The sequence below is a fragment of the Sus scrofa genome, chromosome 2, assembly GCF_000003025.6.
Source record: "Sus scrofa isolate TJ Tabasco breed Duroc chromosome 2, Sscrofa11.1, whole genome shotgun sequence".
NCBI lineage: Eukaryota > Metazoa > Chordata > Mammalia > Artiodactyla > Suidae > Sus > Sus scrofa.
In genome coordinates this window covers 41,559,237-41,582,250 of record NC_010444.4, presented here as the reverse complement: position 1 = coordinate 41,582,250, position 23,014 = coordinate 41,559,237, and the positions used below count along the sequence as shown (strand labels likewise).

The 23,014-nt window shown below is 51.7% G+C and overlaps 1 protein-coding gene across 1 annotated transcript in view; it reads left to right on the top strand.

The window, feature by feature from the left end:
* OTOG (otogelin) overlaps positions 1-23,014 on the top strand; it is a 93,364-nt gene that overhangs the window by 8,314 nt on the left and 62,036 nt on the right. Inside the window, 17 exon segments of the mRNA XM_021083273.1 lie at positions 1,910-2,028; positions 5,769-5,974; positions 7,077-7,207; positions 7,470-7,576; positions 7,994-8,103; positions 8,495-8,623; positions 10,039-10,147; positions 10,439-10,485; positions 10,950-11,095; positions 12,656-12,788; positions 13,898-14,075; positions 14,554-14,678; positions 15,748-15,960; positions 17,664-17,856; positions 19,433-19,507; positions 20,039-20,082; positions 22,111-22,264. Of these exon segments, the coding sequence (XP_020938932.1) occupies positions 1,910-2,028; positions 5,769-5,974; positions 7,077-7,207; positions 7,470-7,576; positions 7,994-8,103; positions 8,495-8,623; positions 10,039-10,147; positions 10,439-10,485; positions 10,950-11,095; positions 12,656-12,788; positions 13,898-14,075; positions 14,554-14,678; positions 15,748-15,960; positions 17,664-17,856; positions 19,433-19,507; positions 20,039-20,082; positions 22,111-22,264 (2,219 nt within the window).

Sequence of the window (23,014 nt, the reverse complement as noted above, 5' to 3'; positions counted from 1 at the left end):
TCTGGATTAGTGCTCAGTACAAGAGTGTCTTGCATAGGAACATGTGTGGGACTCACTGTCAGGCAGACATGATCATCACACTTACCCTGTGTGTGAGTGGGCAGTCACCTTCAGGCAAGGACAAAAGTCTGCTTGGGGAGCCAGCTCTGGTGGAGGGTACCTTGGCCACTGCTGAGTTAAGGCCAAGGGCTTGAAGTTTGGGGAGATCCTGGTTCTCAGTGTCACCCCTCTGCCAGCTGGATGTGCTCCCTTCTGTCTCAGGCAAAGACCTGCCAACAGGCTGCCTGGGGGCCATGTCCTGGATGGACTGAGGATCCTGACCTTGGGGTGTCACGGGTATCACGTCAGAGTTTACAACTGTGCCATTTCATGATGGATATGTTATAATTACTTAGATTAATGGGCTGCCACACACCTGTGGGTTATAAAATGAACTTAATAAGTCAAAACCAGGGAGCTCCCGTCATGGCTCAGTGGAAACGAGACTGACTGGGGTCCTTGAGGATGCAGGTTTGATCCCTGACCTCGCTCAGTGGGTTAAGGATCTGGCGTTGCCATGAGCTATGGTGTAGGTTGCCGATGTGGCTTGGATCTGGCATTGCTGTGGCCATGGTGTAGGCAAGCGACTATAGCTCTGATTCGACCCCTAGCCTGGGAACCTCTGTGTGCTGTGGGTACAGTCCTAAAAAGACATTAAAAAAAGTCAAAACAGGAGTTCCCGTCATGGCGCAGGGGTTAACAAATCTGACTAGGAGTCACAAGGTTGCAGGTTCGATCCCTGGCCTTGCTCAGTGGGTTAAGGATCCCGTGTTGCTGTGGCTGTGGCGTAGGCCGGCGGCTGCAGCTTCGATTCAACCCCTAGCCTGGGAACCTCCATGTGCCGTGGGAGCAAAAAGACCAAAAAAAAAAAAAAAAAAAAATCAAAACCAGCATAAAAAAGAGAAAAGAGAGTATATAGAAAATATAAGGATGTATTACCCATTAAGAATGATGAATGTTATTTTGTAAATTTTTGTTTAATTTATGTATACATATATTTCTCACTGTGGGTCATGGTCATAAAAGTTTGAAAAATAGTTATTTCCACTATGGGGTGGCTTTCCCAGGTCCCACTTTTGGTGGCAGTGGCTCCAGCCTGCTTCACCACATTTAGCAGTAATCTAGTAGAAGGTTCATGCACTCACAGGATGAGTTTCCACACTTGGCAGAGACACATTTTCAGACTTTTCCCTAAGCTCTGGGAGTCCCATCCCTCCCCTCCTTGGGTCCTATGGCCTTGGAAGTAGGAGTTCTGTCTGAGCAGGGGACAGAGGGGACGTGGATGCGACAGGCAGCACAGGAAGGACCTGTGCTCCCGTGTGTGTGTGTGCAAGGGAGGGCGAGGCTGTGCCTGCCAGGGTGGTGGTAGGAGTGTGTGTGTGTATAGTGAGTGTGTTAAGCATGCTCTGTGATGTATCTATGAGATGTGCGTGCGTGTTCTGTATAAATGTGAGATGGTGTGAACGTGTAACTGGCCTTTCCATCTGATGGGATAACCGAGGATGGATAAACCAAAGACTGGAAATTGAGAGGCAGCACAATTGGATCAGAATCCTGGCTGTGTGTGTGTGTGTGTGTGTGTGTGTGTGTGTGTGTGTGTGTGTGAGAGAGAGAGACTTCGTCACTTGACCTCTGTGACCACCAGTGGCCTCCTCTGTGAAATGCAGGTAATGATAGCTCTGACCTCCCAGTGGCGTTGGGGGGACGGGGTAGATCTCAGAAGAAAAACGCTTGGCATGCAGCGGGCAGGTGGTCAACATCAGTGGAAGCTCAACAGGTTGCCCCTGGGCCCATAGCTGAAGCTCAGGGTCAGGTGTCTGGCAGGACCCTGCACAGTGACTTCTGAACCCTGTCCCCCTCCCTCAACCAGGTGCACAATGACCCACAGTGCGGCTCCTCCCCCTACACCTGCTCCAGGTCTGTCAGCCTCTTTTTTGCGGGTGAGCAAGAAATCCATCTGGCCAAGGAGGTCACCCATGGAGGTGTCAGGTAAGTGTCACACCTTTGACCCTGGGCTCCCCTACTCCCTGGCACAGGTGGTGAGGTACGGGTGAGCATCCTTCCTTCTCAAGCCTCAAGGAAATGGTTTTCTGGGGGCAGAGTTTCCACCACCAAGGCAGAAGCATCCTGACAGGCCAGCTGGGTTTCTAGTCAGCAGGGTTTGCAGAAAGATCCGTCCCGCGTGATGTTCTGGAACTCTCGGGCCCTGCGGGTTTCTAGACGGTGCGTCTTTGGGCAAGTGGCCAAGTTTTCCAGAAAGCTGAGAGTTTACCACTATGAACATGCTTTTCTTTTTCTTTTTTTTTTCCTTTCACGAGTTGAAGGAAATCTTCCTCTATGTATCATCCATGGCTCAAGCCTCCTCAGAGTAGATACTGAGCACACTGTCACCTTTTTCTAATGACATGGGATCATTCTCTTAAATTGGACTATAGTTGACTTGCAATGTTGTGTTAGTGTCAGGTGTTCAGCAAAGTGAATCAGTCATACCTATAAATATATCCAATCTTTTTTCCCATATAGGTTATTACAAACTATTGAGTAGATTTTCCTGGGCTATACAGTAGGTTCTTGTTCATAATCTATTTTTTACAGGAGTGTGTATAAGAGGTTATTCCCACCCTCCTCATTCTTCCTCCCTGCAAATGTTTCACCCAGGGTAACTGTAAAATTGATTTTAAAATCTGTGAATTTGTTCCTGCTTTATAAATAAATTTTTGTGTCATTTGTTATTAGATTCCACATGTAAATGATATTATATGAATTTGTCTTTCTCTGTGTTACTCACTCCGTATGGTAATCTCTAGGTCCATCCATGTTGCTGCAAATGGCATTATTTCATTTTTTTATGGCTGAATGATATCCATTGTATATATGCACCACCTCTTCTTTATCCATTCCTCTGTCGATGGACATTTAGGTTGCTTCCATGTCTTGGCTATTGTAAATAGTGCTACAGTGAACATTGAGGTGCAAGTATCTTTTTGAATTATGGTTTTCTCCAGATATGTCCAGGAGTGGGATTGCTGGATCATAGAGTAGGTCTAGATTTTGTTTTTTAAGGAACCTCCACACTGTCTTTTACAGTGGTTGCACCAATTCACGTTCCCACGAACACTGTAGGAGGGTTCCCTTTTCTCTACACCCTCTTCAGCATTTATTGTTTGTAGACTTTTTGATGATGGCCATTCTGATTGGTGTGAGGTAATACCTCACTGTAGTTTTGATTTGCATTTCTCTAACAGTTAGTGATGTTGAGCATCTTTTCAGGTGGTTTTTTTTTTTTTTTTTTTTTTTTTTTTTTTTTTTTTTTTTTTTTTGGCTATCTGTCTGTTTTCTTTGGAGAAGTGTCTATTTAGATTTTCTGCCTGTTTTTTGATTGGGTTGTTTGGTTTTGCAATATAAAGCTCTATGAGATGTTTGTATATTTTGGAGAGTAATCCCTTGTTGGTTGCTTCGTTTACAAAGATTTTCTCCCAGTCTGTGTGTTGCCTTTTCATTTTTTTTTAATGGCTTCCTTTTGCTGTGCAAAAGCTTTTAAGCTTAATTAGGTCCCATTGGTTTATTTTTGTTTTTATTTTCATTACTCTAGGAGGTGGATCGAACAAGATATTGCTGAGATTTATGTCAAAGAGTGTCTGCCTATGTTTTCTTCTAGGAGTTTTATAATATCTGGTCTTAAGTTCAGGTCTTTAATCCATTTTGAGTTTTTGTGTATGGTGTCAGAGAATATTCTAATTTCATTGTTTGTTGTTTGTTTGTTTTGGCTTTTTTAGGACTGCACCTGTGGCATATGGAGGTTCTCAGGCTAGGGGTTGAATTGGATCTGTAGCTGCCAGACTACACCACAGCCACAGCAATGCAGGATCCAAGCCTTATCTGTGACCTACACCACAGCTCGTGGCAATACCGGATCCTTAACCCACTGATCGAGGCTAGGGATCGAACCCACAACCTCATAGTTCCTAGTCGGATTCATTTCTGCTGCACCATGACAGGAGCTCCCCTAATTTCATTCTTTTAATGTAGCTATCCATTTTCCCAGGGCCACTTATTGAAGAGACTGTCTTTCCTCCACTGTAAGCTCTTGCCTCCTCTGTCATAGATTAGTTGACCGTAGGTACTTGAATTTATTTCTGGGCTTTCTAGACATGGGATCATTTTGAATGTCACTTACCTTGGTTGGGACCTCATGGATGCCTGGGGGACAACGCTAGGGGTGAGGACCCAGCTTCCTACACCAAAAGCCCTGGACTGTGCTCCTTTCTAAAATGTTTCTTGCATCTCTTCTTCACTGGCCTTTCCTTCTCTTGCTGTCACTGTCATTTCATGTTGCTGTTGAGGGGGGACCTTCCTGCACTGACCCTTCTCTCCTTTCTCATTTCCTGCTTCAGACCTGAAACTGGGTGACTCAGCTTTCTGGGGCTGAGTATAGAACTGCAGGCCCCAGAGGGTTTTCTCCTGTGAATGAAGCATTGGGAGATGGATTTTTTGGTACCAGCTTTGGCTGCTTAGACACTTTTGCTTTCCTCCTGATTTTCAGCTGGTTTAAAGTCGCCAAATTCCAAATGGCCAGAATTGCCTGTGCTGGTAAAACTGGGAAGGTGTCAAGATTGCTGTACCCCTGTATCTTTTCTTTTACTCCCATTCATCTTTTCTCTTGGCTTTTTCTTTTTCTCTTCCCACTCCTTTCTTCCTCCCCACCAAAAATATAAGCAAAGTAGAGGTCTGTTAATACCCTCTCTCTTATCTACAAGAAAGGAAATGGCAGATTCAGTCACTTTAAGATTTATCCCTGCCAGGGAAATAGCAATTTTATTTTATTTTATTATATTGCCTTTTTGCCATTTCTTGTGCCACTCCCTCGGCATATGGAGGTTCCTAGGCTAGGGGTCTAATTGGAGCTACAGCTGCCTGCCTATGCCAGAGCCACAGCAACACCAGATCCGAGCTGCGTCTGCAACCTACACCACAGCTCACGGCAATGCTGAATCCTTAACCCACTGAGCAAGGCCAGGAATCGAACCTGTAACCTCGTGATTCCCAGTCAGATTTGTTTCCACTGCACCACAACGGGAACTCCCTGTTTTTTATTTATTATTTTTCTTACTCTACTAACAGTGCTTTATTGAAACACCATCAATGAAAGATACATTAATAATTTTTATATAAAAAGTCATCACTGTAGTTCCCTTTGTGGCTCAGCGGTAACAATCCCGACTAGTATCCCTGAGGGTGCAGGTTCGGTCCCTGGCCTCTCTCAATGGGCTAAGGATCGGCGGTTGCCATGATCTGTGGTGTAGGTCACAGATCTGGCATTGCTGTGGCTGTGGTGTAGACCAGAAGCTGCAGCTCTGATTTGACACCTAGCCTGGGAACTTCCCTATGCCACACGTGAGGCCCAAAAAAGCAAAAAAAAAAAATCACTGTTAGTGTTCAAAATCCATGGTTGTCTTCACTGTGATTCTGTGTTTCCAAACAGCAAAGGAAGTTGCAATTTTAAAACTCTGAAAACTAAAGAATCCCTTTCTAATCATGGACTTTTAGGCACCCAAGTCAGGAGAAGGGAAAGTAGGGACCTCAGACATTGTAGTACTTGTGGCTGGTGGGAGAGGCAGATCCTGTGTGCATGGTGGTCTCCTGCAGACAGGGGATGGTGGGTCCTGGGTGAAGGGACTGGTTAGTGGACATGGTATGGATGCCCTGAGGCTCTAGGCTGTGCCTTACAGGGTCCAACTGCCACATGTGATGGGGAGCTTGCATCTGCAGCAGCTTGCCGGCTACGTCCTCGTGCGACATCAGTCGGCCTTCACGCTGGCCTGGGATGGTGCCTCCGCTGTCTACATTAAAATGAGCCCAGAGTTCCTGGGCTGGACCCACGGGTTGTGTGGGAACAACAATGCCGACCCCCAGGACGACCTGGTGACCAGCTATGGTGAGGTGCTGGGCAGGTGGCTTACAAGGGAGTTTGGTGGGGGTGGGGGGATAGGTCAGGCTGGTAGGGGTGGAAAGGGACTTGGGATGGAATCTGGGGTCATGGTGCTAAAGACCCAGTGGGTGGTCAGGGACCCCTTCCTACCAAGCGTGTTTTAACTGCTCTGGACCTCAGTTTCCTCATCTGTAAAATAGTCGTAATGAGAATTTCTACTAGGGTTGAGTGGGGATTAATGGGCACTTTGCTAGTTGGCAATGACCCTGCGGGGATGTGTTAGGGTGGGAGGTGGGGGGCATGGCGGGATGCGGAGGGCCAGAGAGAGCAGGAAGAGTGTGGTAAGACGTTAAAGTTCAGGGTTCAGGCCAAACCATGGCAACTCTGGCAAGAGGAAAGTAAGTGACACCTTTAAGCAGCCACAACATATGGACCACTTTACATGCATCATCAGGTATAGTATTTGCAATCCATTCATGAGAGGACTCTGCCTTATTTCATATATGGGGAAATTCGGGCTCAGAGAGGCTCAGGAGCTCATTCAGGCTCACACATTCGTTCTCCTTCGACTGCAAGGTGTTGCTTTCCTCAGATTAGAGCAGCAGGCAGCCACTCCAGGGAACTCACAGGGTCCTGGGCATTCTTGACCATTCTTTTTTTTTTTTTTTGCTTTTGCTTTTTAGGGCCGGACCCATGCATATGGAGGTTCCCAGGCTAGGGGTCAAATCAGAGCTATAGCCGCCGGCCTATGCCAGAGCCACAGCAGTGCTAGATCTGAGCCGCGTCTTTGACCTTCACCACAGCTCACGGCAATGCCGGATCCTTAACCCACTGATTGAGGCCAGGGATCGAACCTACAACTGCAACCTCGTGGTTCCTGGTCGGCTTCATTACCGATGAGCCACAATGGGAACTCCTTCTTGACCATTCTTACCAAATAGCTTTTTCAGGAGAATGGCTCTGTTGGGAAATGTAGATTGGGATGGGCACTCAGGAGTCTGGGTTCTTTACCTCCTTGTCCTCCTCTTGGCATCTCTTCAGCTCCACCTGCCTCCTCCCCACCCCTCACACCCCTGCCACCTGTGGTCATGCTAGCCCTCCCCTCCAGGGAAGCTGACGGATGATGTGGCTGAGTTTGTGCACAGCTGGCAGGAGCAGGCCCCCAACCAGCCTCCAGGGCCCACGACCTCCACCTTACCTCGCCCTCCATGCCTACAGCAGAGCCCAGGAACCATGCAGGTCTGGATCCTGGGGAGACCCCCTCCCCCCACTTGGTCCTCCCCAACCACAGACCCTGTGCCTGGCTTAGGTTGGTTTCCCATGTACTCCTTGGAAAGTCGGTGGCTGCAGGGGCCCCGGTTGTTGGTTCCCATACCCTGGCCATCGCCTCTGCACCCTCCTCTTTCTCTCTCTTGGGCCCATGTTCGGGTTCTGTATGGGACTGGTAAAGTCAGAGGACTGCACCTGGCCCTGCTGGCTCCCAGCTCTGGCCTTGCCCCAGGGTGTGTATGACCGCTGCGAGGCACTGCTACGGCCCCCCTTTGATGCCTGCCATGCCTACGTCAGCCCTCTGCCCTTCACGGCAAGCTGTACCAGCGATCTCTGCCAGTGAGTGGGTAGCCAGTGTGTGTTGGGGGGGTGTTGGTATTGGGTGATGGGGAGATCTCTCCCAGTATTGGGTGGGTGCTTAGCACAGGGGCCACTGAGTTTGACAATCTCATGCGCTACAGGTATGCCTCCCAAAGCTCTGAAATTCTCCTCTGTATACTTGGGACAGACCGTCCTCATTCAACTGAGGCCCAGAAATGAGGCCTGACCCCCTTAGGGTCACCTAAGTCAGGGCCATGTTGAAACTAGAATCCGGGGTTCCCATCTCCAGTCTAGGGTCTGGATAACCTGCCTTCCCTGGCCCCCTTTCCCAGCTGTGCGGCAAGGAGTGGTGCCCCGAGCCCTGAGGGTCTCTATCTGGGAGGCTGGCTACAGGTTGGATCTTCTTCCAGCATGACCCTCCATTTCCCTGCACAGATCAGCAGGCGATGAAGCTACTTGGTGCCGGGCACTAGCAGAGTATGCCCGGGCGTGTGCCCAGGCAGGCCGGCCCCTGCAGGGGTGGAGGAACCAGCTCTGGCAATGCAGTAGGTGCAGCCTGGTGGTGGGCAGGGAGGGACCCAGACAAGCTCTGTCCTAGGGTGTGGGTGGCCTTCCCAGGCCTCAGCTCAATGAGGAGAACCACAGTTATCAGAGCTTTAAGCCCTGAGTTTCCATTCCATGTGACAGATGGGAAAATGGAGGCTCAGAGAGGGAGGGGCTGGCCTGGGGCCACAGAGGGAGATGCGGGTGGTTCTCAGAGTCTCCCAGGCTCTCACTAATTTCTTTGTCACCCAGTGCTCCCACTGGAACTAGAGGATCAGGAAAATCAAAGCCCTCTCATGCTCAATGCAGGGCTTGGGGTAGGGGCTGGGTGGGTCCTAGTAGAGCTGGGGCCAGAAGGGGGCTGACAGGCCATACTGCTCCCTTCCTTCCAAGTGGTGCGCTGCAAGGAGAAGGCTTTTATCTACAATGAGTGCATCGCCTGCTGCCCCGCCTCCTGCCAGCCCCGGGCATCCTGCGTGGATAGCGAGATAGCCTGTGTGGATGGCTGCTATTGCCCCGATGGTATGCTAGGGGCGGTGTGGGTACTTGGCAGCATCTTTCTGGCCTGGAATGGACAGACATGATGAAGCAAGGGCTCAGAGGATGCCCATCTGTAGAATGAAAGAAGGAAGGAGCAAGTGAATGAATGAATGGCTTAAGGGAGGTGAGGGGAGGGACAGAGCTGTGGCTCTTGACAGTTCATCAGGGTATTTAATTTTATCAGCACTGAACTTTTTTTTTTTTTTTGGTCCTTTTTTTGGCCTTTTCTAGGGCTGCTCCCACGGCATATGGAGGTTCCCAGGCCAGGGGTTGAATTGGAGCAATTGCTGCCGGCCTACGCCAGAGCCACAGCAATGAGGGATCCGAGCTGCATCTGCGACCTACACCACAGCTCACGGCAATGCCGGATCCTTAACCCACTGAGCAAGGCCAGGGATCGAACTCGCAACCTCATGGTTCTTAGTCGGATTTGTTAACCACTGTGCCACAACGGGAACTCCAGCACTGAACTTTTTAAGGTGTGTAGAGGAGGACAAGTCATTCAGTCATTCATTTATTCATTTATCACACATGCATCTGTTTAAACATTCACTCCCGTCCTGTTTTTCGTGATGTATGAACTTGCAGACATTTGTAGTGTGCAGCTCACTTAATGAGGCTGGAGGTTGGGATTAAAAGAATATGAAGAGGAGTTCCTGTCGTGGCACAGTGGTTAACGAATCCGACTAGGAACCATGAGGTTGCGGGTTCCATCCCTGGCCTTGCTCAGTGGGTTAAGGATCCGGCGTTGCCGTGAGCTGTGGTGTAGGTTGCAGATGCAGCTCGGATCCTGCGTTGCTGTTGCTGTGGCTCTGGTGTAGGCTGGCAGCTACAGCTCTGATTCGACCCCTAGCCTGGGAACCTCAATATACCGCGGGAAGCGGCCCTGGAAAAGGCAAAAAGCCAAAAAAAAAAAAAAAAAAAATGAGGATAGAGCCATTGACGTCAGGGGTCAGAATCAGGTTGCAGTGATACGCTACTGACACACATGACTCTAGTCTAAGGCATAAGGTGGTGAGGACCAGCTCAGGCGTTCAGACAAGAAGAGGTAAAGGACTTCATTTCTGGAGAGAGGCTGTCAGGGAAGGCTTCCTGGAGGAGGCGGCACCTATGTTGTTGTAGATGCAGTGACAGGCTTTGAGAGGTAGGGAGGAGAAGCTAGTCAGTATGCACTTTGGGGTGAGTCATTCCCTGAGCAAAGGTCTGGAGATGAGATTATTTGCTCAGAGGAGATTCAGATCTGGCCTGAGCCAAGCATTTCTATGGGAGAAAGTTTGAAAGTGGGCTAATGGTCAGAGTTTGGATGAGGAGGCTCTTCATCACAGGTCCTGGAGAGCCTTGAACGTTTTGAGAACAGGAGCAGAGGTGAGGTCAGTGAGCCTTTGCTGTCACCCTAGGGCTGATCTTTGAAGATGGGGGCTGCGTGGCACCAGCTGAGTGTCCCTGTGAGTTCCATGGGACCCTGTACCCGGTTGGCTCTGTGGTGAAAGAAGACTGCAATACCTGGTCTGTGTCCACTGCAGGGCAAGAAGGAGGGGCATGGGGGTGACTGTTGGGGCTTTCCATCAGGGCTGCCCACCTAGGGCCTGGGAGCCTGACCACATGGGGGGGACTCAGCCTCTCTGAGATGCAGGAGATCGCGTCAGATCCATCACTCTGGGGGTAGACTATCAGTCACCCATTTTAGAGCTGGGGAGACTGAGGGCTGGGCAGGAGTTCTGTGGACCCTGCAATCTTCCAGTGTCTATCCTGGTCCTGGTGGGGTGAGCCCCTGCCTACCTGGTCTCTGTGTTTCAGCACTTGCACTGCGGGCAAGTGGGTGTGCAGCACATCTGTCTGCCCAGGTACGTCTGACCTTCACCTTGGACTCTACCCGTTCCCTCCAGCCCCACAGCTTTTAGAGCAGGGAAGCTGGGGACCAGGCCTGCTGGTGGGGGGTCAGGGGGCAGTCCCTCAGTTCCATCAGCTCGGGCCTGCTCCTCTTCGTTTCCTCGGAGTAGCTTTTCCAGATCAGGAGGTTTTGCTCCACCCCCTATCAGGGAGGTTTTCTTATGGGGTCCTTCCTGAGTGTGGGGGTTTGGACCAAGACTGGTTTCCCTTTAGACAGGCCTGGGGGCGGGGGCGGGGAGGGGGCAGGGCCGCGTCTCCCCAGTGACCAGAGCTCTTAAAGGAAAGGCCAGGGCTCCAGACACTGCCCTGATTCCTGGGCACAGGATGCTGTCTCTCCTCCTCATGCTCAGAGCTGCGGGGCAGAGGCAGTCCCCATGGGCCAGCTCCCCTGGCTCAGCTGCCTCTCTCTGCCCCTCAGCTGAGTGTTCTGTGACTGGCGACATCCACTTCACGACCTTCGACGGCCGTCGCTACACATTCCCTGCCACGTGTCAGTACATTCTGGCCAAGAGCCGCTCCTCGGGCACCTTCACAGTGACACTGCAGAATGCCCCCTGTGGCCTGGTAAGGGCTGGGAACCCAGGCTGATCCAGCCAGCGCCCCCTGGCCTCCACCTGCTAGAGAGACTGGGCCTCAGGTCCTTCCACAGCCCCCTCACCCTGCTGCCCATTCTTTCTGGACAGAGCCAGCGGGCAGCAGACTGGGTTCTGGCCCCAGACCATCTGCTAGCCAAGAGTCACGTCCCTTTCCTGGGTCTCAGTGTTTAAAAAAAAAATCTCTAGTGTGGGTCTAACTCGACTTAATCTTCTCTGCTTCTTTGAATTATACCTTTGGTGTCTCTGTATTCATTCATTCACTCATTCAGCATATACTGAACATCTGTTTGTGCAGAAGCTGTGTTGGGTCTTGGAGACTAGGATGAATTAGGCCTAGTTCTGCTCTCCTGGCCTTATAGTTTGGTGAGTGGGGTAGACAAGGGATCCCCGTAACCTGCTGTGTTATAAGAGCTGTGACAACGCAGAGAGGACAGAGTAGATCTTTCTTTCCCCCGTTATTGTTTCACCGGGGCTTTGGGCGGAAGGAAGAGATGGATCAGACAAGGTTATCTTTTTAAAACTTTTTTGTCTTTTATCTTTTTAGGGCTGCACCCATGACATATGGGGGTTCCCAGGCTAGGGGTAGAATCGGAGCTACAGCTGCCGGCCTACACCACAGCCACTGCAATGTGGGATCCAAGCCATGCCTGTGACCTACACCACAGCTCACAGCAATGCTGGATCCTTAACCCACTGAGCGAGGCCAGGGATTGAACCAGCATCTCATGGATACTAGTCAGATTCATTTCCACTTTGCCACAACGGGAACTCCCTGATTATTTTTATATTATCATTTCATTCCCTAGGATGGCCTTTCCTATCTCTGCAAACTAAATTTCATCCCCTCCCTATATGCTTTCCTATCACCCACACCTGTTTGCAGCACTGATCACAATACTAATTAACCAACTTTGTAATCACTTATTTCATGTCTGGATCCCATAAGAATTGTGTCCTAAATGAGGGCAGGGAGTGTATCTATCATTTTCATCATGCGTGTGTGACCGTTTTTCTGTGGCAGGTCGGTCTGAATGGGTCCAATGCGAACTATCCATTTCAGAGATGAGACATTTGAGGCCCAGAGAATTATTAGCTCAACTCCTGCTTGCTTATGAGTGGAGCTTGATGCTCTGCAGGGTGTGACACACGGAAAGAGCTGTGTCAACACCCCTTAAGGGATGAAATTAAATTAGTCCTGGTTTGCAGTCGAGTAGGGAGGCCAGTGTTCCTGAGGCTAGACTCTGGACCATCTGGGGTCCATCTCTGTTCTGTCATCACCTGAGAATTGACTATCATTTTTATTTGTATGACCCTAGTTCTACCACTAACCTTCTCCAGTCTGTGCCTCTGCCTTCCCAGTCCCCAGAGGAAAGCATTTGGTTAGAAGACCCCTGATGTCCTTTGGGTCTCTGTCTCTGTGAGGCCTGCTCCTGGCCTCAAACTCTGCTGAAATCCCTGCCTTTGGAGGGTTCTTCTGAGACAAGCAGGAAGACAGACTAACTCTGCCTTGGCCTTCCTCTCTTTCTAGAACCAGGATGGAGTCTGTGTTCAGTCAGTATCAGTGATTCTACATCAGGACCCTCGGCGGCAGGTGACCTTGACCCAAGCGGGGGATGTCCTTCTGTTTGACCAGTACAAGGTCACCCCACCCTACACAGATGGTACGGCTCTGATGGATGAGAGCTAGTTGGAAGCTGGGGGCCCAGCCTCTTTTTCCAGGCTCCTCTGGCCAAAGGCACTGCTGTGTGGGCAAGAGTTCACATTCTAGTCCTGGGTGAATCAGCCCAGGAGGGCACCTTTGTCCCAGGAACATGGGCTCTTGACTTGTAAAATTGTTTTTGTTCCCACCCCAACTTGACAGTAGGCTTCATAGCAGTATGATGGCTTCTCCGAGCATTAGGATATGAATGGAACTGTCTTCCAGCCCTAGTCTCATTGTCAATTAATTATTATCCTGATTTCATAAGGGATGTGCTTTCGTGCATCTAAGAAAAATGGCAAAACTACCTTTTGCGGGGGGGGGGCTTTTTAGGGCCACACCCGAGGCATATGGAGGTTCCAGGCTAGGAGTTGAATCAGAGCTGTAGCTGCCGGCCTATGCCACAGCCACAGAAACGCACAATCTGAGCCTTGTCTATGACCTACACCACAGGTCATGGCAATGCTGGATCCTTAACCCACTAAGCCAGGCCAGGGATTGAACCTGTGTCCTCATGGATGCTAGTCAGATTCGTTAACAGCTGAGCCGTGATGGGAACTCTGGCAAAACTACTAAGAAATAAAATAACACCAGAGAAAATTAAAAAGAAAAAGAGAAAGAATAAGGCCTCAAGACTAAGAGTGGCGGTGCAAGGGGTGTAAGGAGGCCAAAAAAGATGCAAGCCACAAAAGGTATAAAATTCACTACAATTGAATTGAAAATTTTAAATTGCTCCAATTTAACCTAAAATCATGTTGTGAGCTTCCTGGTGGCCACTGTGAAAAAGGGAGTTAACAGAGTTCTCCTTTGCTAGAGAGGGAAATATCCCGATTCCTAGGGAGGCAAAGCTTTAACTGGCATTTGATGCAAAAAGAAATTCCTCAGCCAGACTCAGTTATCCCTGAGTCCCTGGACAGGATTTCTTCAAAGCTCCCCAAACCAACCCCATGGCAGAGCTTCACTGTGTGCAAAGACTGAGCTGGGTATGGGGGTCGGCACAGAAGATGCAGGTGGTGGATGGGGTGTGTCATGTCCGACCTTCCTACATCCTTGCTCTTGTTCTCTGCCCAGACGCCTTTGAGATCCGGAGGCTGTCCTCCGTGTTCCTGCGCGTGAAGACCAACGTGGGTGTGCAGGTGCTCTACGACCGCGAAGGACTGCGGCTTTACCTGCAGGTGGACCAGCGATGGGTGGAGGACACCGTGGGCCTCTGCGGCACCTTCAATGGCAACACACAGGACGACTTCCTGTATGTGCCCCCCCACCCCCCCACCCCCCACAAACAGGGGCAGGTTTGTGGTGTCCGTTTCTCTCTCTCTGACATGAAGAGGGTGAGGGTGGGGCAAGCCCACTGTGTAGCCCCAAGCCCATTTGAAGCCTATTAAGTGTGATGTGTGATGTGTGTGTGTGTGTGTGTGTGTGTGTGTGTCTGCACACACATTCATAATTGTTATGTTTGGCTGTGTCTATGTAGGCCCACTTGGCTGTTGGCATGTCTGACATATATTTGTGCTCTGCCTGTGTGTGTGTGTATGTGCGCACATGCATGCATGCAGGTGGTGTGTGCACAGGCCTATAAATGTTACATATTTGGTGGGGATATGTGTACCTCTGAGTGTGGGTGCTCATGTATGTGTATCAAGCAGGTAGATGCCTACCTGGGCAGATGCTGAATGATACTTGGCTATGTGGGCAAATGTGTGAATGTGGCTCTGCCGTGGCTGCAGGTCCCCAGTAGGTGTGCCTGAGAGCACCCCACAACTCTTTGGCAATTCTTGGAAAACCCTGTCCGCCTGCTCCCCGCTGGTCTCTGGCTCCCCTCTGGACCCCTGCGATGTGCACCTGCAAGCAGGTGAGGGGTTGGGAGTGGGAGGGATAAGATGAGTCAGAGTTGGTTTGAGAGAGATGCAATGGGAACCTGGGCATGGGGCTGTTGACCAAACTGGGCAGGAGTGATTAGAAATGGAGGAGCCGGGAGTTCCCATTGCGGCTCAGCAGTACCCAACCCGAGTAGTATCCATGCGGATGCGGGTTCAATCCCTGGCCTCACTCCGTGAGTTAAGGATCCGGTGTTTGCCGTGAGCAGAGGTGTAGGTCACAGACATGGCTTGGATCCTGTGTGCTGTGGCTGTGGTGTAGGCTGGCAGCTGTAGCTCCAATTTGACCCCTAGCCTGGAAAATTCCATATGCTGAAGGTGCAGCCCTAAGAAGACAAAAAAAAAAAAAAAAAAAAAAAAAAAAAAAAAAAAGAAAAGAAAAGGAGGAGCCATGGAAAGGGGACAGGAGTTCCCTTCCAGCTAGGGGTCAGGCAGAAGGGAACTTCACATCCTACTGCTATCACGTACACACACATTGGTACCTGCTTCCCCATCTCAGGGCAAAAGTCCAGGTCCTCACAGTGGCCCCACCAGGCCCTCCACTCCCCGTGTGCATCCACCTTATCTCAGCTTCTCCTCTGTCCTCCCCATCCCTGTGGCTCCATCTGCACCGGCCTCATTACCTTCTTCTGACAAAGCCTGGTCTGTCTCCTCTCCAGACCTCTGCACTTGCTGATTCCTTCACCTAGAATGTTCTTTCTCATAAATACATGCTTCATTCTCTCACTCCTTTCAAGTTTTTGCTCAAACATCATCTTCCTACTCAGGCCTTCCCGACCACTGGGTTTAAAAATTACCATTGTCCCTCTGGCAACTCCCATCCTCCTTCCTGTGTGGTTCCCTCTTGGGATCCTTCCAGCACATGGATTCGTGCCTGGCATGAGTACTCGCTGTCTGAGCACCTGGGTACATACACATATATACATATACGCACACATTCTTGTGCACCGAGTCCCTCGGAGCTGTGTGGCGGCGGGGGGGGAAGGCTGACGCCTGGAGGCAAACCAGACCCCTGACCTCCTCCCCCATTCCTCCCATCTCCAGCCTCCTACGCCCTGCAGTCGTGCAGTGTGCTCACTGGGGACCTGTTTGCGCCCTGCTCCGTGTACCTGAGCCCCGTGCCCTACTTTGAGCAGTGTCGTCGGGACGCCTGCCGCTGTGGGCAGCCCTGCCTGTGTGCCACGCTGGCCCACTACGCCCACCTGTGCCAGCGCCACGGGCTCCCCATCGACTTCCGCACCCGCCTGCCAGCCTGTGGTGAGCGTCCCATGCTTGTGTGCCCACGTGAGGGCAGCTGGAGGAGCCAGAGTTCCAGAGCAGCTGTCCACCCAAACTCTCCCCGGGACATCCCCCAGTCTCCTCCAGTCTAACCCCACCCCGACCTGCACCCCTACCTCCCAAACTGCTTCTTCTCCCATGCTCTCCATCTCTTCTGAGGGCCCCCAGCCACGGCTCACCCAGGCCTGTCACTTGGGGCCTGGGACACATGGCTGCTTCTCTCTTACCCTCGCCTCCAATCCACGTTCAAGTCCTAGCAGTCCTGTCAATGCCAAATTCAGCCAGTTTTCACCACCCCACTGCCACCACCCTATCACAGCTACCTAAGGGCCTCTTCTCACTGCAGCCAGAGTGGACTTGCTAAATAAAGACCACTGGCTCCGTGGCCCTCAGGTTTGCGTGTGCACGTTGCTCAGTGGGCATGGGCTGGCCTGTACCCCTTTTATTCCCACCCCAGGCCACACTTCTCCCTGAGTCTTAGTCATCTCTGCGCCCCCAGCCCCAGCACAGGGCCCCACTCTGAGTCAGCTTTTAGCAAATGTCTTTTGAATAAATGGAAAAGGCGCTGTCATGGGAGTCAGAGGCCTGAGTTTTACACTAGTCCTGCAGGTAACTTGCTGTGTGTCCATGGCAAGGCCCTGTCCCTCTCTGGGCCAAAGTTCCTCTAGAGCTGATTGGACAGGATTAGTGGTTCTTCTTCTTCTTCTTCTTTTTTTTTTTTTTTTTTTTTTTTTGCTTTTTAGGGCTGCACCCTCAGCATATGGAAGGTCCCAGGCTAGGGGTCAAATCTGAGCTACAGCTGCTCACCTACACCACAGCTACAGCAATACCAGTTCCTTAACCCACTGAGCAAGGCCAGGGATTGAACCTACAACCTCAGGATTACTAGTTGGGTTCATTTCTGCTGCTCCACAACAGGAACTCCAGGACTAGCGGTTCTTAACCTTGGCTGCACATTAGAATCATCATGGGAACTTAAAAAAAAAAAAAAAAAAAAAAAAAAGGAACCTGTCTAAGCCACATCCAATATCAGTTAAAAGGATGTATCTGGCTGTGAGGGGCAGGTGTCAGCATTTTTAAAAACTCTCAGATGGCTTCGATCTTTGATGTGCAGCCTGGGTGAGAACAGCTGGGCTTGGCAGTCTCAGTCGTCCTACTGGCCTTGACAGGCTGTGGGAGACCCAGGGGTGTGGGATGTTGGCCAGATGAGGAGAGGGCAGCCCTGAGACCTGGACAAAGGGTCCTGAGAGGCTGCTAGAGGGAGCACAGTCGATCTTCACAGCCCACAGAGGCGAGAGCGGCAGCACTGTGTGTGCATTTACACACCTGTCCATGTGTGTCCATGTGTGAGGGATGGTGTGAGTGCAGGGCTCGTGGGAGTGGTGACCTCCCCTCCTCCCCAAGTATCAAAACCTAAGGCGAGTGCCCTGCAGAGAAAAGGAAATACCAATGGCAGGCTGAACTTGGGGGGGGGGGCTGCCCCTCTGCCATTCTGGTGTCATGCGAGACGGTGGGAATCTGGAGTCAGATTGGGTTCATATCCCCACTCTGACCTTGACCTGCTGTGCATGACTTTGGGCAAGTGTCTTCACGTCTCTGCTTCTCGGTTCTCTTCTGCATGATGATGACCCCACCTCACACACTTGTGGGCGTGAGGGAGACGAAGCCATTTCCCACTGCAGCACTGTCCTGTGAGGCCACCAAGGAGTACAGCCCCTGTGTGGCTCCATGTGGACAAACCTGCCAGGACTTAGCCAGCCCTGAGGCCTGTGGGGTTGAAGGTGGCAGTGACCTCCGTGGGGACGAGTGTGTGGAGGGCTGTGCCTGCCCACCGGATACCTATCTGGACACCCAGGCTGACCTCTGTGTCCCCAGGTGAGCACACTGGCTTGACCTGTGTGTCAGGCGGGGGTGAGGCTGGGGGTCTCCATAGCATGTGAAGCTGGGTGTCTGACTGGGCCTCTCATGTCCATACTTGGTCGCAGAGTCCCAGGGCAGAGCTTGGAGGGGACGGGGGGGTCAGGGGGTGGGCGCCCCGCTTTGGACCCCTCTCCTAGGCCTCTCTCCTCAGCTCTGGCTCTTTGTTCCAGCCCGACTTCCCCACAAGACAGGACCACCCTTCAGAGTCAAGGGGGTCACCGTCCTCATGTCCCCTCTCCTTCCACAAAAGTGTATTGACCTGGTCTGTTCCAGGCATTTATTTCTAGGCTCTGAGAATTCAGCATCCTGCCCTCATGGAGCTCACATTCTAGGCGGTGAGACAGATAATAAGCAAATAAACAGACAATGAGTAACAGGAGCTGTAAAGCCAAATAAAGCAGAGTGGGAGCAGGGAGTCCTGGGGTCGGGAGGGTTACTGTTCTGTCACTTGAAGCGAGTGTGGGAGGAAGGCTTTTCTGATGCGGTGACATTTGAGCAGAGACCTGAGGGAAGAGTGCTCCCAGCAGAGGGGCAGGGGAAGGCCCTGAAACCTGACCTTGGGTGTTCTCAGTGTGGCTGGAGGGCTGGGGGGGGCGGTGGAGACCCACAGGACCCCGGGGCTGACTGACAAGCCCCTTGGTGCCCTGCAGGCCTGTTCCTCCATCTGTAAAATGGTATCACATTTGACTGAATGATGGGGAGCTGGAGAGAAGCTCCTTTAGGGGGTGTAGTTGAATTAGAAGCCTTTTCTTTCTTTTTTAAAAAAATTTTTAGGGCCGCACCTGTGGCATAGAGGTTCCCAGGCTAGGGGTCGACTCGGAGCTGTAGCCGCTGGCGTATAACACAGCCACAGCAACGCGGGATCTGAGCCGCATCTACCACCTACACCACAGCTCACGGCCAGGCTAGGCCCTTAACCCATTGAGCGAGGTCAAGGATTGAACCTGCATCGTCACGAATGCTAGTCAGATTTGTTCCCGCTGCGCCACAATGGAAATTCCCAGTCAGAGGCCTTTTCACACTGCAGAGTCCTCCCTTGAGATCCAGATATGTGCCCTGCCCCCACCCCTTGAGGCTGAGTATTGCCAAGGAAGGGGCGTCTGAGGGTTATATGCGGGGAGGAACTGGAGAGGGAGAAGGTGGTGAGAAGCACTGGGGTTGGATGAATTCAGATGTCCCTTCTTGCCCTCAACCGCTCTGCTCCAAGGCCTGCCCTTAGCCATGACCGGCAGGTGCCATGGGAGGTGTGTGAGGAGGAAACACAGTCCTGGCCCTCAGATGACCTACAAAGGGGGTAGCACAGGGATGCCCACCTTACAGGATCCCTCTAAGGGACAGAAAGATGATGTACTTAGAGGGCTTGGACAAAGTGTTCAAAGTATTTAGCAACTCGTGCGGTGTAGGCCCTGGGCCCTCAGAACGATGCTGGGTGTGAATGCCCCTGGCTGGTCCAGGGGTGGGGTCCCTGCCCTTGACGGTCCTGCCCCAGCTCCTGAGTCGGCTCGCCTTTCTCTGTTCCTGGACTTTCTAGGAACCAGTGCTCCTGCCACTTCCAAGGAATGGATTATCCCCCTGGAGACAGTGACATCCCTTCTCTGGGCCACTGGTGAGTTCCCTCAGCGGTAGCATTATTATCCTTTCTTTATTTTATTTTACTTTGTCTTCTTAGGTGTGCACTTGCGGCATATGGAGATTCTCAGGCTAGGGGTTGAATCAGAACTGTAGCCGCCGACCTATACCAGAGCCACAGCAACATGGGATTCAAGCTGTGTCTTCGATCTATACCACAGCTCACGGCAACACTGGATCCTTAACCCACTGAGCGAGGCCAGGGATCAAACCTGAGTCCTCATGGATACTAGTTGGGTTTGTAACCTGCTAAACCACAACAGAAACTCCCTCTCCTCTCTTTAGTCAGCAACTTCTTTTAAATGGAAGTTGCTGACTAAAGAAAATGCAGCTGTGCCGAACTTTCCAGCAAGTGACCCCCTCCCTGCCCCTATGCACAGGGAGCCAGGGACAGAAGTGAGGATGTCGGTCTGAACCCTGCGGTGATCTGCATCCAGAGACTCGGGGTCTCTGGGCCCTGCAGTGACAGGGTCGGCTGACCCCCGCACCCCCTTCTCTCTCTCTGCAGCCACTGCAAGGATGGAGTCATGAGCTGCGATAGCAGAGCCCCGGGTAAGGGTGACTGGGGCTAGGGTGGAGGCTCCTCTGTGGTACTGGGGTTACAGAAAGGAAGGCGGGGACCTCAAGGACAGCCTAGGCTGGGGAGGACCCACCCCAGGTCCTGTGCCATGCTGTGCCTTCTGTATTCCTTGTCCTTTTGGGAAAGGCTCCAGCTTGGAGGGTGGCATCGAGAAGTCCTGTCACAACCTCAGCCCCCCTCTAGTGGCTGTCCCTCCTGCTTCTCGAGGAGATGCTGAGCCTCAGGATCCCGCAGGGTCCTGGATTTCCTTAGTCTGAACTGTCACGTGTCTGCTGAGGCTGACTCTCTGTCCAGCCCAGTGCTGGACGTGGGGCCACAGTGATGGGGAGGGTAAGCTGGGCCTTTGAGGCCCTCACAGGCAATAGAGGTGGGGGGTCAGGCCGGCACGGTGGTGGATCAGCCTATGAGGGTCTTGGAGGTGGTAGAACAGGAGTTGGAGTCTTCAGGGAGGGCCTCCTGGGCAGAGGATGTGGGGAAGTATGGAGGTAGGCACAGAGGGGATGGGAGGATAATCGTAAGGCAGGAGGCAAAGAGCAGGGCCTCCAGAGTCAGGTGGCCCTGGGTTCAAATCCTGCTCAGTGCTCCCTTCCTGTGCAGCTCCGGGTAACTCACTTCGCCTCTCTGAGCCTTCGCTTCCTCTTTTGTATATGACCTGGATTCCTACATTCTCCCCACGTTTCATGTATATCATGTATATCCTTGAAAGTGTCTTTCCTTTTATTGTTTCTGGCTTCAGGTTTCTGCCTTTTGGGACTTTTATTTCATCTCCTATGGCTCTTCCTTTCTCTCTGTCCCATCCCAGGGTGGGCATGGAATTCAGCCCCCTTTTATTGATTGTCCTAAAAAAGATCATTCATGTAGTATAAGTGTATACGGCCAACCTGACTGAAGGCTCAGGGAGAGAGTGGGTTTCTGTCACAGAGGGACAGGTAAATGGGAAGTTGACTTCCCTGTTGATAGAAGTCCCCTGGACACCCTGCCATACTGCACGGCTATCCTCTTCCTGGCTCCTTTCCTGGTCCCTCTGGGGCCCTTCCTCTCACCTTATCATGCCTTTTTTAAAAAAGGGTTTTTTTGCCTTTTTTTGGAGTGGGGGGCACACCTATAGCACATGGAGGTTCTCAGGCTAGGGGTTCAATCGGAGCTGTAGCCGCTGGCCTACATCACAGCCACAGCAATGCCAGTTCTGAGCCACGTCTGCAACCTACACCACTCATGGCAACGCCAGATCCTTAATCCACTGAGCAAGGCCAGGGATCAAACCCGTGTCCTCATAGATGCTAGTTGGGTTCGTTAACCACTGAGCCACGAAGGGAACTCCCTTATCATGCCTTTTGAAAGCCAAAGTGGCTTCTCTCCATTATATAGGAAAGTTCGAGATAATAATACTTTATAGAGTGTTATTGCAGGACTGAATGAGAAAACGCATGTGGAGGGTTCCTGTCATGGCTCAGCGGAAACGAATCTGACTAGTATCCATGAGGACGCAGGTTCGATCCCTGGCCTTGCTCATTGGGTTAAGGATCTGGCGTTGCCGTGAGCTGTGATGTAGGTTGAAGACTTGGCTCAGATCCCACGTCGGTATGGCTGTGGTGTAGGCCGGCGGCTGCAGCTCTGATTCAACCCCTAGCCTGGGAATCTCCATATGCTTCAGGTGCGGCCCTAAAAAGCAAAAAAAAAAAAAGCATGTGAAAGGCCTGGAATAGTATCTAGTGGAAAGGACATGTCCAGTAACTGGTGCCGATGGTGGTTGGCCTATTGTGGGACAGCACATACCCCTCCCGCCCACTGTGACATGTGTCTGGGAACCCAAGGACTGACTCAGGAGCAGCCAGGGCATGAGAAGGCATCTGAGCCCCATCTCTGCCTGCATCCCCCAGATGCCGGGTCCCAGGTCTCCCTGGCCACCCCTGCCACCCAGAAACCCACCCAGGTTCAGGTGTTCCAAGCATCCTGTTGAGTTTCTGGGCTTCTCCCAGCACCAGCCTCTTCCCTTCCAGCTGCTGCCTGCCCAGCGGGCCAGGTCTTTGTGAACTGCAGTGACCTGCACACTGACCCAGAGCTGAGTAGAGAGAGGACATGTGAGCAGCAGCTGCTGAACCTGAGCGTGCCAGCCCGTGGCCCCTGCCTCTCGGGATGCGCCTGTCCCCAAGGGTAAGTATCCATGTTGTCATGGGTACCCACTGCCAAAGGCTGGCAAAACCAGGGACCACAAGGTGGAGTGAGAGGCAGGACAACCTCACACAGCCTTGAAGGGGGCACCAGCTCAGGGCTGGCCAGCGACAGCATAATGACCAGCAAGGAGTCTGAGAAAGAGCAGAAGGGAGGGGAGTCAAGCTGGAGTGGAGCCTTCCTGCCTCTATTTCTCACCAGCATGTGACCTTGGACAAGGAAGGGGCCTAGCCCCTCTGAGGCTCAGCTCTTCAGCTGTAAAATGGGAATAATAATAATATCTACCACCTCAAGGGGTTAAGTGATATGTTGAAGGGGAGTCACTGGGTAGGGGTGGGACACACCCTGGAGGTCCCACCGGCAGAAGACCATGAGAGAGGAAAACCCATGTTTAGGGAGTTCCTGTCGTGGCACAGTGGAAACAAATCCAACTAGGAATCATGAGGTTGCAGGTTCAATCTCTGGCTTCACTCAGTGGGTTAAGGATCCGGCGTTGCCATGAGCTGTGGTGTAGGTCGCAGATGTGGCTCGGATCTGGCGTTGCTGTGGCTCTGGCGTAGGCTGGCAGCTGTAGCTCCAATTAGACCCCTAGCCTGGGAACTTCCATATGTGGCAGGTATGGCCCTAAAAAGCAAAAAAAAAAAAAAGAAAAAAAAGAAAAAAAAGAAAAAAGAAAACCCATGTTTAGCTCTCAACCTCCATCCCTACAAAATGCTGACTAGGTGGAGGGCT